Source organism: Apostichopus japonicus, chromosome 1 (genome assembly GCF_037975245.1).
Source record: "Apostichopus japonicus isolate 1M-3 chromosome 1, ASM3797524v1, whole genome shotgun sequence".
In the NCBI taxonomy this organism is placed as follows: Eukaryota; Metazoa; Echinodermata; class Holothuroidea; order Aspidochirotida; family Stichopodidae; genus Apostichopus; species Apostichopus japonicus.
In genome coordinates this window covers 7,833,268-7,851,361 of record NC_092561.1, presented here as the reverse complement: position 1 = coordinate 7,851,361, position 18,094 = coordinate 7,833,268, and the positions used below count along the sequence as shown (strand labels likewise).

General features: G+C 37.6%; 1 protein-coding gene across 5 annotated transcripts in view; it reads right to left on the bottom strand.

The window, feature by feature from the left end:
• Positions 1-1,728: 1,728 nt before the first annotated feature.
• Positions 1,729-18,094, bottom strand: part of LOC139966195 (uncharacterized) — an 83,674-nt gene continuing 67,308 nt past the window's right edge. For 3 of the 5 annotated variants that reach the window (XM_071969013.1, XM_071969001.1, XM_071968992.1), the window contains exons 2-4: positions 11,367-11,531; positions 9,891-10,750; positions 1,729-7,668 (exon numbers count right to left, since the gene is read on the bottom strand). In XM_071969013.1, coding sequence (XP_071825114.1) covers positions 7,546-7,668; positions 9,891-10,750; positions 11,367-11,514 — 1,131 coding nt within the window. In that variant the 5' untranslated portion in view covers positions 11,515-11,531 and the 3' untranslated portion in view covers positions 1,729-7,545. Of the gene's footprint in view, positions 7,669-9,890; positions 10,751-11,366; positions 11,532-15,058; positions 15,606-18,094 lie in introns of those variants that run through there. The other 2 variants (XM_071969005.1, XM_071969023.1) reach the window with 2 other exon arrangements.

Sequence of the window (18,094 nt, the reverse complement as noted above, 5' to 3'; positions counted from 1 at the left end):
CGTTATTAAAACTTTCGAATTTTTTTAAAGGCATCTGTGTTGAGCGGCGTTGAAGGGGTGGATGTTGGAAGGGGGAGACTTCAACTGTAGCAACTGCAAACTCCCGCGTGAACATGATTGCTGTAATAGGTATCCGACATATAACGGGAGGGGGGTGGGTGGGGAGGGGGAGGCCATGGCCCTCGGAGACAGGGGGATGTACGGTAGCGCATAATTACTGCGTAGCCTACGGAAGGTAACTCTGACCCTTAATTTTAGATTAAATTACCAATGACCAAGACATCTATACCGTTAGAAAGTATGAATGATTGATTGATCGAGGACCGGGTTGCCTGCGTAGCCTGGTTCAGTGCTTATCTCGTCAACCTCGGCTGGCTTGAAGGAGAATAAAGTACCGGTACACTACGTGGGCTATAATAGGGGTTGCGATTAATCACTGCAGCATAAAATATACGGTAGAATCTAGCAGCTATACGATTGCGTTCCTTAGCCGTATTTAAAATTGTCCAAGGATGGGGTTGAAGGGAAGCAGGAGTAAGAGGAAGCAGGGTTGGTGGGGGGGGGGGGAGTGAGATTGTCGCATGTGTTCTATGCGATAGAAGGAACTATTCAACTGCCATCCATTACTTTCCTTGAAAATTTAAACTTAAATTGGCTGAAAAAAATAGCCGTTTTTGTGAGACAAACTGCAGGTTAAAAAAAAAATCAGGATTTATTTCTTGTATTTCATATTTTTTAGATCTTGTTCTTTTTGAAATAAATATAATTGGTATTTATAAACTTATTTAATCCAAGGGCGTAGGAACCGGGGGGGCTGGGGGGGGGGGGCGCCAGCCCCCCAGTGAAAAATATGGGGGGCGGAAGTATCGTTCCGCCCCCCCGCTCCGCAAGTCAGAAAACCCCTTTTTCATTTCCAAATGAGAAAAAAATCTCATTTGAAGCACCAAATTGCATCTAAGGCCAGGTGAAAATGCAAAATTCTTTACAAAATGGAGTGGGTGTTGAAGTGTGCTATATATTGCACCAAATTGCATCTGAGGCCACCTGGAAATGCAAAAAAATTCCAAAGGGGAGGGGGAACCCCCTCCCCTTAGACCCCTCCCCCAGGCCGGCCATCAGTCTTCAGCTCCCCACTCAAAAGTACCTTCCTACGCCACTGATTTAATCAATGAAGTAGTATGTTTAGTACCGAACTTCAACACAATCATATGTTATATTTGTTCGTGCTGAATGAGGGGATGATTTGTTTCTTCCACATTAGTCGTATAGCCACATCATTCCCGCTTGTTCATTTGTTATAGACGAAGGAAGGGGGGGGGGGTCTTGCAAGAATCTCAAAAAGGTCGTTGAAAATTGATCATTCTGAGAGAAGAAACAGATAAAACGTAAATTTTTTATCTGTCTTTAAATAAAATCGGATGTACATACGTCAACCAAAACAAAAACCAAAAAAAAAACAATGTTGTTACTGTTTGCCCATTTATTTTGACTTTTATAGAGCAAATAGGAATATAAAATCAATTGTTTTATAAAACATCTGGAGATATTTCAACCAAAAGAAAACACCCTTTCCCTACGTAAGCAATTAGCATTTTTTATATTTAAGAAACATTCGTCAACAGTGAGAAGGAGGCAGTTGTTTGTTATGATCATGGAACTGCCGTCGATAACGAGATATTTAGAAAACCCTAAAGAGAGATAGTGAATAAGAGAGAGACGGAGAAAGAATGAGATTAAAAATATATTCAGCTTTTATGGAGATTTTCTTCTTTTTTTTTACTTGAGGTATCTCGTGTCAACAGGAATACATCATAATGACTTTTATACGAACATAGCCTGTTCAGGACATCTAAATCAGGAACAATTCGTCCACATTACCCTCATCATAAAAAACAACAACAACGACATCACATTGACGTAAGACTATAGAAGTGTTAGTAAAAAGAGAAACAAATTTGCAACTGGTGTTATACGCCATTCCTCTCTTTAATTAACTCCAGTTTTTGTTTTAAGATGAGATACGGTGATTTGTTTTTGTGTATAACTAGCATGTATATACAGCAAATGTCATACACAAAGCTTAGAAGGGTAATTTGAAGGAAAAAACAAAATTTAAATGGAGAGGGGCAAAATTAGTAAAATCTGATTAGCATATTGCGTCGTTTAAACCCAAACTCACGAATTAGTTTGTCGAAATGTTAATTTATATAGGATAACAATAATAATAATAATACAATGTCCTCAGATTTTAGTTGCTTAATTGTTCAAAATGAAATTAAAATTACTGAAATAACAAATACGCCAGTTCGTTGATTTATTTATCACACGGTCATTAAGTATTGACATTTCATTTTTTGGATCAACTTTGAGATTAATTTTTATTTAAAGTGTAACCCCCCGTAATGTGTCCGCTTGGCACAGATCGGGTTTGTTGTCTCCCCATCCCTCCCTCCCCCCCCCCACATCCCGAGTATACTTAAATGTACACAATCTTCTAAAAACGTTTCCTTGGGAACGAGTTGATAAATCATCCAACGATCGGCCAATCAACAGTGTTAAGTAGAGACAGAACCCCAAGGAATTTTGATCCTTATCGGTGACCAATTTGGCCCTTTTCTAGCATATTAAAGGCAATTGCTCTTTCTATTTCATTACGTTAGTAAGTCACATATGACAATGCGTTTTAAGCACGTCTGTCAATATCATAACATAGTATATATAAACAATGAAACATTCTCTCGGTTTATAGTAATAAGCCAAACGTTAATATGTTGTATACATGAATCAAGAATGAGTGTTTATTTAGTACAGTGGACCCTCGCTTAGCAACTGGCCTTAATAACACGTTTAGGGATACACATTACCAAATAATGATTTGCTCTTTTTATATTAGTTTAGCGAACAGCCTAAATGAATATACTGGTTAGACATATACCCTTTACAAAACCCTTACATGGTAGTTAAGCGAAGTTCTCTTTTTTTTTTGGCATTTTCATGTTAACGTTTTTCTTTCGTTTTTAGATCTTCAGACACTTTGAATTTCGTGACCTAGATTTTTGCCCATAATAAGAAGTTCTCTTTCATCAATCCTTACCCCCTGAAGAACAGGGGTCACACCTACGTTTAACCTCACCTCTTTAAATTCTCTTGATAAACTTGAAATAAATATTTCCCCTCGGTGTAAACGCAAATAAACTAAGACTGTATGAAACAAACAAGTGTTTATGCATAACACAGGCGATTGTAAGAACCAGATGGAAATATGAGGTCAACAGTTACTAGATTATGTAGAGCTTGGAGTTACTCAACGGTTCCTGTCACTCAACGCGTTCTAGGGGGACCAAGCGTTATCCCCCAAGATCACGACATATAACAATGACAAATTTACTATGTCTGGTACTAAACACCATACACACCCATACCGCCCCCTCTCTCGCTCACTTTGTTCCGCCATGTTATCATGTACCAGAACGGGTAGAGAGTCCCCATGTCTGTGACGCAGGACCAAAGATTTGTGGTATCTCATTATATCAAACTACACTAATATGTTTCTAAACTCCATCGCAAATGATGATAGGCAGTTTGAAATAGATTGACTGTTTAATGAATTCAGGACTTGGTCTAACTCTGATAGGAAACGTACCCCATCTCTAGAGGCAGGGGCCATTAACCCCTCACCCCTTATACAAACGAAATTCAACGTCACCATTTGCGTTAGCCCCCTCTCTCTAATATACCTATAGAGTCAGATGTCACACTTCTTAATGGTGACGTAAGTCTCATACGCTAAATGAATTCATGATTACGTCACAGATGACGTATGTATAATTATATATATTCGTAATATTTCATTTAAGGATGGCTTTAGTCTAGATATGTCATAGTCCAAGAAAGAAGAGAGAAAAAAAGAAAAAATATTAATATTAATTTGTAGTAATGTTCCCATATCTATTACGATTTTCAAGAGAATTCACCTTTAAAATATGCTATATCCCTGGAATGCTCCTTTAAGGCTAAACCGATGATGACGTCAGCTCCTCAGTGCAAAGCCGTAAATATTAACCCTTCCTTTCTAAATTATAATAACTTAATCAAAACATGTTTCTGTAACTTCACACAAAACAACAGAGCACATATGAATGACATTCAACAGCATTTTTGTCCGCTGACAAATTTGTAACATTTTGTAGGCTTAACATTATTTTGAGGCAATATATGTGTTACGCCTTTCCATTGAGTTTTCTGTTGTATCTGAGGAACTGACATAACCGTTTGTGTACTAGACTTTGTACTCCAGTCGCTGTAACTGATGACCCCTCAGACGCTTAAAGGGACATTTCGCAATATTTAATATGATGTTTACACCAACCTGCACTGGTTGTTCTTAATGGTCTTAATAACAACATACGAAAATTAATTTTGTTGACTAACATCATCCTTCATAGCCTACCATGGTATCGAGGAACCTATTACCAACTTTGTTGATCATTGCTAGAGCCTGCCTGACTACATTTTACCGTCTAATTAAAGTTTTCTTTTACACAAATTGTAGAGTTCAATATCCTCTAATTTTTTTATCATGGTTTATTTTCAAAGAACAAAATTAAAAGGAAAAAATCATAAATATTTAATAAGTCAGACCTGCTGACGTCATGAGTTTGGAGTAAAATGCATTGCATGCAAAGAACACTTTCTCCGAAATGTTGAAATAAATTACATATTATTTTTGTCATTTTCCCTTTGAAGTATAATAATATTAAAACAGCATAGAATATCAACCACTACTATACACAAGCACAACTAAGGGCCCCATGTTCATCTGGGCCCGAACCGAACGTGGACCGTAAAGGACTCTGGTGAGAAAAGACCCACCTCAAACGTTTTGTCTCTCCGGCCTTTTTTCCACACTATGTTATCTCATGTTTAAGTGTGACAATAAATTAAAACAAAAAATCAGGATCCAGGGTTTATCCCACGAATGTTGCGACACAAATCTTGAGATCTCATACAGCAAATAAACATTGTTGACTGCTATTGGTGAGTTTTAATCTCAGAATCTCAAGAATAGTTTTAGCGAGAGAAAGTTAGAAATTTTTGTAAATTTAGATAGTCTTGTATTCGTACTTGAACTGATATAGACCAAGGAAAAGTCTATACTTGTGATTGTCTTATATACTCGTAGTTTGGATACTGCTGAAGTAAAGATTGAAAAAAAAACCTGGATCCTGTTTTAATAGATAGCGATGATTCAATTTTTTTTTAAAAAGCATTAAAGAAAATTGAATAAAATAATATTCTGCAATAGAAACAAAACCAAACATGAAACAGTTGCGAACAAATATGATATTGGATTAAAACTAAAAACTCAGCACTCTTATTTTATTTGGTCTTATTTAAAATATCAGCACATCTGTGGTATGAATGTATGTAGGTATGTATGTATGTGTGTAAAATATGCGTGTATGTATGTGTATGTGTGTATGTATGTAAGCGTGATCAGAGACCAGTATATAAAGTGACTGCTTTATCAAAACGTACATGTACAAATAAACAAATTTAATGAGAGACCTGTCCGTAAGTTTTCCGTTATGTTATTTACTTTAAGTTAATAAACATGGTCAAAAGTCAACTATAAGATATTCTTCATTTTAGCCTATTTTGTACGAAACTTTCTGATTTTCATGATTATAACACGGAAATCTACAGTCAAATTTAAAATATGCTCATATCTGTCTAAGCGATTTAAGTGGTTACAATTATGTATCTAGTACTTTTTTATTAATAATTTACAACCCCCGTTCAATCTAATACAATTTGTTTTGTATGCGTGCGTCCACAACTTGAATGTATTTTGTCACATAAAAGCATATAATCTCTGGAAATCTCTATAGTCTGTCGCGATCTGAGTTGTGTCGTACGGAAATGGGATAAAATCACTAGTCACATGGTATCATCAAGGAACTGTAGTTGCTGACTGCCAATTTTCATCAAAAGAAAAGTTTCATTATTATGATTAATTTTTTTTTTGGCACTTGAATTAATCAATGAAGAGTTCAAGATTTTCGAATTATGACCATTTTGTTTAACTCTGAGCAGACAATGTTACCTCACCCAGCTTACTGAGAAAAGTCATTTGATTAATGAGTATCATCAAAGACATTTCGCACCATTGTCTTTAGAGAATACTGTCAAGCAAACAAACAAAGAAACGGACACATAAGTACACAATTGCATACCAATATTCGCGATGGTTATTACGCGATATCCTATAAAATAACCACGAACATTTACACCCAAAAAGAGTGCGACAATTCCATGTTGAAGAGGGCGACATTAACATGCAAGCTGACGGCGTTAAGTCTCCATATGCATATCATAGATATAGAAAAAAAATCTTGCATTTAAAGATGTTTGCATAGGAAGCCTACTCGTCGAAAAAGAGGATATAAAACTATTGGCTTTCAAATTTTAAGGAAGGTAAAGCAAAATAAAAATAAGACTAAACAAAATAAATAACATGTAATCCTTTTTGAAAGCACACGATTGCGGAAACACCTCCATTAAGTGAGTAATTTTTGTACTCTTTGTGCTTGTCTTTCATCCTACCACGTTAATCATTGCAAACACGTTAGGCCTAAGCTGTCCACTCTAACATAAAATAACATGAATGCGCTGAACTATCAACGTGACCAATTTCACATCCAAGTGATATATAATTCCCTCTCCTCTAGGCCAAATATTTGTCGAAAAAGATTCGTCAGAGAACAATTGAAAGATGTTTCATTATTTTTTTTTTACACACTATCTGACAAAAAACATTAAACTATTTCAAAATAGATGTACATTATGATCCTATATCCCTTTACAGATTTTCACGCTTATATATATAAGTACTTTACTTCGAATACAGTAAACCCAGCAAAAAAAGAGTAATTGAGTTACTTTTAAGTACTTTTCACTTCGAATACATACACAGTGAATACGTCAACATCGTGTGCTTGGGTCCCTGACATGTAGGGACCGTCTCAACATCAACACGATTATTTTTTTATTTTTTATACTGCTTTACTGTCTGTGGTTAAAATTGTATCGTCCCCATTTTCCACGTTAGCATTTGTATATCTATAAACATCTTTGCCAAAAATACATACGTTTTCTAATTTATAAGCACACATTTCTGTCGCGAGCTGGTGACCCAGAAAAGCCAAGGTTGAAACCTTTTATAGCTTTAAAACGACTATTTTTGTCTTCTTAACACTTGATGAGGGATTACGTTGACACGTGACATGACGATGACCGAAGAACGGCGATGTTGATAATATGCCATCATTTCTTTCGCTTACGAGTTGTTGTTGTTGTTCTTGTGCCTTTATCTCTTTGTTAATATCTTTCACAAGCTGCATAGAGGTTTAACCTTCATCGGTGACAAAAAAAATACTTTGGTTTGAGAACAAATGTTGACGACCACAAGACCCACATCGGCATCCGTACTGTGACGTCATCTCAAGGTGTGCGTTTTTAAAGAAACGGTGATGTCACTTCCGCTCAGTCAATATCAGCCTCTCGATTCATTTCAATGTCGTGTATGGAGGCCAAGATTCTTTTTGTGATCTTGTCTAAGGGGTTCATTTCTTGAGCGACGTTTGGATGCCTTTGAGATTCGTTTACCTGAGGGATAAATAAGGAAAAGAAATGGGGAAGGGGGAAAAAAAATAAATAAATGGTTAATTGTGTGTCCAAAATATAGTTCATGTTATACATTTATTGCCAAACGAAAAAGAAAAACAACGTACATTCACTGCACAGAAATGTATATGTATGTATGTGTGTAGGTGTGTGAGTATTAAAAATTGCATCACTGTTTAATATTTTGACTGTTGCCCGGTCATCTATTATGGTCAATTCTTACGTTAAAGACAGTAACCTACTTTTAACTGTTCACCACTTGTTTTATTTATAACTTGCTTTTTTTTCTTTTTTTTAGAGGGGGGGGGTGGTATCGAATTATCATAGCGGTGGGTAATATACATTCAAACATCAGAATCGCGGTTAACCAGGACTTCTAATGTCAAAAACTAGCTCGATGTCAGAAACAGTCGGAACTAATGATATAGGTTAACCGTTAAAGCAGTTGGCTGTGTTTAATCTAAATTGGAAAAGAATGTGGGAAACGAATGACGTAAAATATGTTCCCAATTCCTATATATATATATATATATATCAGAGTTATAAGAGTATAATTAGTTCAATGCTTCCTATATCAACGGTCTATAAAACTATTTCTTGTCTTCTTAAAAATGGTGTAATTAGATGATAATCACCTATCACAGTTAATGTTAATACCAACTGCACCCAATTATTATGTCTAAAGTAGGCTATGGACCTACATAACCCCCGTCTCGGTGATAGCTGGCATAGGTTAACTGTTTAGGGTGTTAGATGTTGATTTTTTTTTTAGAGTAAAACCGACTTTTACACAGGGATGTAACAAATATATCTCCTAGGAGAATGAGGATTGGGGGGTTTAACTTTACGAGGGGTGGGGTATTCTAAATTCCCCCGACTGATTTAGTTAACGGAATTGAACTTTATGGAAGGGCGTCCTGTGCAAGGAGAAGTGGTTCTCATTACTTCCCGACTGCATAAAAGAACCCCCCCCCCAACGTAACGAGTATTACCCTCAACCGTCAGCCCCTCCCCACACCCCCACCCTCGGCGCACGTGACAGGTACATTGTGAAGAAACGTAAATAGTATGACGATTGGAGGGGACGGTATAACTTCCCTGTGCCTCTCTCTCTGAAAATGCATTATTGCTTATAATGATTCAATATAAAGTTTCTATCTCCATAGAACTACCGCTGCCCACTCGTGTGTATAGGCTATTGAGAATAACACTACTTGCATATTGCAGTATAGTTACGTCCTTGGTGCTTTTGAGTTTTGTTTGGTGGTCGAATACCAGCAGCCATGTCTTGTCACAGATAAGTGATTCAATGACGTGAATAAGATAAGGGAAGACATACCGAGGATTAACACAGGGTACTAATTACTAATAAGCGAGAAATAGAAAACAGATTAAGAGATGCATGCATGGGTTTCCACACTTCCAAGAATTCATCATTGAGCAGCTGAGAAACGCTGTCATGTCAAGTTAAGATAGATTCAATCCACTTTGATTCGACGACACAGTAGTCTGACAATTCAACCACTATATACCTTTTTTATTCCTTAAGGGACAACGAGAAATTTAATTAGGTCTACCTCTTGCGTAATTTTATTTATTAATGCATGAGACATTTTTTTTTCTCGGGGAGGTGGTGTGTAGTGAGATGGTGTGTAGGGAGGTGGGTGTGGGAAGGTGGGGTTAGTTTGATGCGTTGGGGGTGGCCCATTAAAGTTTATTGTAATTATAGACGTATATCGGTGGCTTCCATATTTGCATAATTAATGCATTAGTTAAGATGCAAACAATATTGATGTCTTTCATGTTTCTTTCTCCAAGGAAATGAAAGCAAATTTCTAATATTGTTACTTTGTTAGCTCATTTTTGTTTTATAAATTTCAGGAGGCCCCACAAAAATTAACAGTTAGATATATTGTAAATATGTCTTGAGTGAACGTTCCTAAATGTTGCACTTATTTCGTCAAAACTTTCTGTCGTTTAAATTAAGGAGGGAAATGCGTGTGCGTGTGTGTTCCTGACTGAAGCTGTCGCAGTTGTGTCTCAGCCTCATTGTGGTGGACATTGTTGTCAAATAACAGCATGCATTGATTCCTACTCATTATTTTTGGGAAATCGATACGAAAAGTTTAAATTTTGTAGTAAAAGAACTAGAATACAGAAGGAAAGAAGAAAAGGGTTATACAAAACCATCGACATGCACGCACCTTACCACGGTTATTTCGTGGCTGATCAGAATTAGAATTATTTCTTGGCTCTCCTCCTCCTCCTCCTCCTCCTCCACCTCCTCCTCCGCCGTCTTCTTGCTGTTCTGTAGGATTCAAACCTGCAGCTCTTTCTTCGTTTCTAAGTTTCTTAGAAATTGTCCTCTGCCGTTCTCTTCTTTCTTTTTCTTTCTTCTTCTTCCGCTCTTTCCTCTCTCTGCTAAGCTTTTTAGGTTTCTTCGGTGGTCTCGTTCTCTGTTTCTTCTGTTTCTTTCTCGTTCTTTCGTGGCTTGCTCCTTTCGTCGGTGCTTCGCTCTCGCTATCGGTATCCTCCAAGGAAGATTGGTCGGAACTCTCGGCGAGATGAGCGCCCTCTGTTACGATTCGACTACTATTTGTCGTCGCCGTAGAGGTCCGCGTAGGTAATTCCAAACTAGAGGCATTTGAAGAAGGTCCTCGCGGACCGTTACTTATTCTGTTTTCGGTTGGGGTAGGTTCCCCACTCGTTAGAGGTCCTTCATTTGTTGGACCTTCATAGTCTTCCCCCAAAGCATTGTCCGTCATGGGGAATTTGTCCTCGTTCCTACTACTACTACTACTACTACTACTACTGCTGCTGCTAGGCTCAGAGGACGGTGGTGTGGGAGATTTTGTCATCAGTGACGTCACAAGAGATGCCAAAGCTAACGTAGGTGTAACGTGGGGGTTACAATAGGTTTCTAGTACTTCTCTATCACACGCTTTTTCACAACACTCCGTAACGATTCCAGTTCCACGGCGTAACCTACGAGGATGATGGTTTTCCGAATCAGTTGTTAAAAAAGAGGACGCTCTTTGTCGAGGTATCACAGGAGGGAAAGCACCTGGACATGAAGACGGAGGAAAAGACATTGTCAGTTTCTTTTTCGTGGGGGCGGGGAAGGGGAGGGGGAGGGGGATGGACTTCCGAATACATCAAATGTAAAAGAAACCCACAAGGACTTGTGGGTTACAACTGCCACATCGGGTAGCTCCAATTCAACATCTGAATTCAAATTTGGGATCTTTTCAATGTAGAGAGTCATTTCAGATGGATAAACCGTAGATTGCTCTTGGGTGAAAGACCCGGAACCTCCCGATTGCTAAGCCTCATTGCTTCAAATGCCACCGCCTTTATCCACTCGGCCACAGCACCGGTGTTCTCGTTCTAAACTCTGTCCTATAGCCCTACCCCTTTAAGAAATCTCCATTTTCCCTGAAGTATATTACGGAAAGGACTCTGAAGACGTTACTCTTAAATTATTTCCCGGTGTCCCCCGGGCTGTATCCCATGAACCCCACCCGTTTTCTCGTCAGGCTAGCATTGGTTCCCGTGATGTTGGCGGACACTGAACGATTGAAAGCAAAAAGGGAATGGATGTCTTAGGCCCAAACTGGCCACTAAATAAATTAATTTATACTGTGAAAGTGAATCGCAGTTCTTGTAACTTTTTGACTTACCCTTTTGGGTATAGTAGCCTCTATCCGCGCAAACGATCCGGAGAGCGTCGGCTAGATTAGTGCCGCAGTACCGTTGTGCTGCCATGATGGGGTGCAGGAGGTATAACGTGTAGATATTGAAATAGCAAAACAAGACTTTTACGTCCATTTTCTTTGGTTTTTAATCTGTCAAAGAGCAAAAGGGAGAAAGGAAGAAGTAGAAAAGAGTTAGCGATGGAAGTTCGAAGTTGTATCGAAATAACGATCACCATGTAAACTAAACTTATTATTTTTATTAATAAAATTTGGTTAAGCAGAAAGCCCAAAAGGGGTGTTCTGTGATTCTTTGCCATAAATTGTATATATATTTTTTTTAGATCCTCCTGCAAGCAGGAACTCGCGAAGAAGCATCATTAGCTTATCGTAGCCGCAAGCTGACCGAAGTCAGTCTCTTAGATTCATATTTTAACGTTCATGATCATGAATTGTCAATTATCAACAACTCTGTAACTGGACGACATACATTAATCTTGGAGTGACTCGAACCGGGGACCTTATAATTGGAAGGCACCGGCGTTAACCACTGAGCTAACACGCCTAGTTTGGAGCGACAGTCCAATTATGGAGCGACAGTCTGTTTGAGTAAAATTCTTCCCAAGAATAAAGTTTGAATCAGAAAAGAAGCTAGTCCTAGTTATCCACGGGTCAAGACGAAGTAACACTCACTCGTGGACATGGACTAAGTAAATCCCTGATTGTACATGGAATGCAAAAAAGGCTCTTAACATGGTTAAATCTTTGGCAAGCCTTTTGGCGTTCAATATACGTTTGCACCAGGGTGAGGCTACTCTTATAACAGTTCTCTGTATGTTAGAGTAAAGCAGTTCTCTGGTTGTGTCACTACAATACATGTATTTTCGATGCCCACATTTGCCAATATTCAACACAAATAGTGAACATAGATAGGTTTTTCAATTGCTAAGATTTGAATAGAAAGAAATACGAAAAACATAAAATAAAATAAAAAATACTGAAACTTTGACCAAAGTAAATGTACAAATATTTTAGTCACTGAAACGACTGTTAATTTTGTTTTTGTAATCGAAGTAATTATAATAAGTTAGTATTGTAATTATTGTCTGTTGTCGTCTGATTTTTTTTGAAGGGCACATTATCGTCTATATAAGTTCTCTATGAGGGTTTTATAGGTAGCAAATTGATTACCAATTTGCCACGTGTTTGTATTGTGTAATCACATTAGTCGTATGTAACACATCGTTATATAGAAGTGTGTCCACGTTTTCCTATGTCAATATATCACTCTACCTTGAACTGAGGAAGGGGATATCAAAGACGACAGACAAATTTTGAACGGATATGATTCGGCAATGCAGTTTGCAATGTCATTGTACTATACAGCAACATTGTTATACACTTACAACATAAAGTACAACATACCAGAATTTACGACATACACACACACACACATTATATATATATATATATATATATATATATATATGGATAATATATTATCCATAAATATGGATAATATATATTTATGGAATGATTCCGTATTTTATGATTTAAAAAAAGCTATACACGGAAATTAACGTGGTTTTACAAATGGCACACTCGTTAAACATTGCCTATACACAGCGGTGACATCTTAGTTACAATTACGTTTACAACGGTGACATCTTAGTTACAACTACGAGAGAGGTTGCAGGCATCCCTCCTAATCGTCTTTTGCGTCCGGTGTAGAAAACTAGAAACAAAATAATAAAAATGTCCTGTCTTTGTCCCACCTTAGCAACGGTCATAATAATAAGTTAATGAAGTAAGTACTGTTACAATCTTAATACGTTATAACCTGCTGTAAGGCCTGAGCACGATATATGCTTGTCGTCTGCGCTGCCGTCTGCATAACAACACCATTTGGCGCCATTTGATATTTACCAGGCAGCCTTTCTGTTAAATCAGATTTTATATGACTGGGTCTTTTATTTTTACCCATTTACAGGTCTAACGTTGTGATTATGGCATATTATACATACACACATATTTATATATATATATGTGTGAATGTGTACACGTCACAATGTCGTCGTGTGATCCAACTCACATGTTACACTCGCTATATTCTAATGTACTTTTGGTAGACAGTGTATGAGTTCAGACCAGCGGACACTTAATTATGAAGTTTGCACGCAGTTCTTATTCGGTTTACCTTTCCGTGGGCAAATGATCAAAATATTGACAATTGCCAGGCCGAGAGTAACTGTAACCGAAAAACATATCTGTGGAATGCGGCTTCTTTCCCCCGGGTACGGTCATGTCAGTATCCATTTAAATAGCTACAAACTTTAACACTTGGGTTTATGGGTGGCCTAGCACCTCTCGGTGATAACTATATAGAAGGCTCAGGGGCCTAGTGTTATCAAACGTAATTTTTCTCTCGCGCCAAAGTCGTCTGTGACATGTAGGGCATTTAGGAAAGTCTTGGGCGGTTTCGATGCGACCAAATACAACCGTTAAATCAACGAGTTAAAGTAGGCTAAATGGCTAGAATACATCAGTTATATATAAGGGAAAACAACATTTCATTTGTAAAATAAGTCAAATATGTCACGAAAATGACATTTTTTGCGGTCAACAACAGAGTTGACGAAAAGGCTAAGAGTAGCGCCTCTTGTGATAATTTCCCGGTAAAATGTTTTTTCCCTTCCCTCTTCTTATTTATCGACATCTGGTACCAGGTACCTTTTTTTGCTTGTGTGATCTATGCTGATCGTAAATAAGTCGCTTTGTACAATGCTAACTACCACATTGTGTTGTATTTTGATGAATTAAGCAAAAACCAGAATATATATATGTATAAATATTTTGATTTTTTTTTTTGGAACGCGAGCAAGTTGAAAAGATGAAAAACATGCATATGTAGGAACGAATAAAAGAGGAGTTACCGTGGTATTATTCAGTATTAACTTGAATTGGCTTAGTCATATTTCTAGTCCCTTCGCACCGTCCCTTCCCAACGCCCCTTCCCACCCCTCTCTCTTTTCTTCCTGCCTCAGTGGTTGTTATCATCATCATCGTTCTGGACGGGGAGGGGGAAGGGTACACTCGTCTCATGAACCCAAGTTACCCATGAACGATTATGGCATTTTCATTACAATCATCGTCTTAATGAAAGACATCCTTCTCCCCGGTGAGATACTACCCTCTCCTGGTTAAATGATGGCATAATAGTGACGTCACTGGGCCTATAGTAAATATGAGCCGATCCACTCATTTTGTGTAACTATACGCCTTACAACAGGACACAATATGATGGTTAACACTCCAACTTTCATTTCCAGTTGGTGTGAAGTAACATATGACCTAAATTTAGATATTGTCTTCTAAAGGGGGGGGGGGGTATGCTTGGACGGAGGAGGTGGGGTGGTGGGCTGCTAGACACATTTTCCAGCGTTATTTCCATATTTCCCTACGTAGGATCAAAACAAAATTTACCAAACGAACTTTAAAATGCGATGTCTTTAAAATATAACTATTTAGAATTCATAAATCTCCACATGTGGTCTTGAGGATTATATTAAGTGTCGGAATAAGTTTAGGCTTAATATATTCAAATGTAAGCTGAAAGTTTGTAAGAAAACTGCAAAAATAAGTATTTACAAGTTAGAAATAAAGCTATAAATGAATAATACCTTGTCAAATTATCAATGCGTTCTCTCGTTCAAAAATCCACTGAATTATCAACAGCAAATAATCCGATACAAAATCTGTGTATAATTCCCAGTAGCAGCTAACTTCAACACTAGTCACGTGCTCAGGAAATCACCAATGACATGCATGCGATTGGCCGTCTGCATGATCTTGCATGATAGGGTTATTAGTAGCAAAACACACATAACAGAGATACGATCTATAAACCAGATAAAGCTAAATAAAACAGCCGTTATCAACAAACACTGTATGACACCTCTCTATAATGACACCGTCATAATTTCACCCTCGTCACTCACTCTCTCTCGATTCGTGAACTATACGCTGTTCTGATACGGTTTGCAATCCTGCAGGAAATCACGTTGTTCCTCTCTGTACCTGTGTGGGTTCACCACAACACGAGTTGAAATAGGTTAAAGTTTTACTAGGACAAACGCTGTATCTGTGACAAGAACAGAAATGGGGACTCATGGCCCACTTTCTCCGAGACAGCAGTCACTGGAGTAGTTTTAGATTCGGCAGATACTTTCATAATCATAAGACAGAGAGAGAGGAGGTACTGGGGACGGTATCGAATTTCATTGGTCATTTTCGGACCAATATGCTTGAACCTTACAGCAATGTTTCTTTTTTCTTCTTGTAGCATGATTATGATAAATTTGTCGAATCCCTCTGATACCTTAATCTTACAACAACTGATAGGAAATTTATACTCGCTTTGTTTGTTTAGTATTGCATTATAATAAACATAATGTCAGTGAAAATGCTCAAATAACAAAATGTTAACATCTTTCTCCTTTTCGCAGTTAGCCTATAGAATATTATGAAGTGTTGTCTCTATACTATACTATACTGCCAGATACCTTATGTCAATTCCTGTTAAAAAAATATTAGGCCAAATTAAGCTTAAAATTAATTATCTGGTCCAAAGCAAATATCGAGAAGTGGAAAGGCAAGTTTCATGATTTTATCTTTATATCTTCTTATAATAGTGAAACGTAAATAATTAATACTTTTCAGAGAGGCGGCACAGTCATATAGAGAGAGAATATAGATAAGATAAGGTATAGAGGTACAGGGAAAGGATAGAGGTATTGGTAGGTACAAGGTAATGTACGATAACATCTAGACGTCTAGATGAGTATAAATTTAGAAGAATATATTCACATTGCGACTGTTAAGAAAGCTACAGACTGATACTGGCTTATATGTCTCTCCCTTAACCCAGTTCTATGAATCATCGAAGTACCAGGTTGAAACAAACACTTCAAAAATAGGATCACAATGGAAATGATTTTTTTTAAAACGTAAAAACGAAACTGTAAACAATTAGGTAAGTGTATTAATGTCAAAACAGGATGAGTAACAACGTTATCCAAACAAAGGAAAGATGACCAACCCCGCCCAATTAGCTACGGTTCACTGACACAAAACAGAAGGTAAATTCCTCTTGAATCAGCCGGAAATATTGCCGTTTGTATCGGTTATTGAGGTCTATAGTTCATTGGTAGGTTATAATACGGAGTGCTTATGCAGGTTAATAATTCCAACAACATCCTTTCATACATTTATTGCTTTCAATCCATACATAGGCTAGTTATATATGTCGAAATATGAATTACTTCAAGAAAGCCAAAAAAAATATAAAAAAATAAAACCCCCAAAATAAACAGTTATGTTAATAGCATTCCTCATCTGACATTTTAATCTCATGCTTTTGCAGCCTTCATGTGGGTTACTGAATATGCATGAGTTTTGATATCTGTGCACCCAGTTGGGACATTTTCCCCCATGTCCCGCTTCAAAGCACTAGTACTGACAGTACGAAGGTAATTACGAGTGCTTACACAATCAGAGTAAGGTTAGGAACCGTTCATACTGTCAGTACCAGTGCTTTTAAAGCATGATATGAGAGGACAGTATAGAGTGGTATTGCATTACAATCAGAGTAAAGGTTAGGAACCGTTCAAACTGCTAGTACGAGTGCTTTTAAAGCATGATATGGGATGACAGTAAGGAGTGGTATTAGCACTTATGTGTACCTCATGCGACAATTTAAATCTTATGCATTTGCAGCATTCGTGTGCATGGGGATAATGAATATGCACGAGTTTTGATATCTGCGTATTCATATTTTTTGAGCTTTACATGCCGTTTTCGGGACAGGATGGAGGCGTTGCATATTGCTTAAGGGGACTGTGGGCCGGTCTGAGTTGATGGCGCGGAAAATATGGAAGAGCCCGGGAAATGATGAAGAACAGGCGTACGAAGGGGGGGGGGCGGTGTGATTAACTTGTCCCCTGCCTGGTTATCAACGCCTCTGGCGATGGGCGTCTTTTTCTTTTTAAGATACTACCTTTCTTTTCTACAAAACCTGTCATAGCCCATCAGTACTTATACGCTTATAAATAATATGATGTAAACAACAAATTAAGTAAGATATAATATATAACCGACAAGATTTACTTCAATGTTTGGTATAAAACTAAATGCATATATGAGAAAACTTGATGAAATATGAATTTGTAAAAAAGCTATTGCAACAAAAGTTTGGAACAATGAATGTTATTAAAACTTTCCTTTGACACCGCACTATAGCCATAATAATCACATGAATAACTCTGAAATATAAATTGATTTTTTTAATGTTCAGATAAAAACTCAATGATGGTGCTGAGATGTTGCCCCACCTATATACGGTAAGTACTTGTGAGGGTGTACTTATGATGTGATTACATCATTGTTTGGGTGCACCGCTATAACACTTATAGGCCTAAATGGGATATGACTCGACTATGACTTATCCATTAAAAACAAGAGAAATAGAAAAGAAATGAGAAAGAGAAGGGGGGGGGGGGAGAGAAAGGGAACGACGATATTATCACATCTCGCACGATCTTTGTGGTACTCTTCTGTTTTATCATAAACACCTGCACTAATCAAATAGATTACAAGACGATAAAGAAACTTCATGGAACGCCAAATGAACAACAATGAAAAAGGCCTACAATGGACAG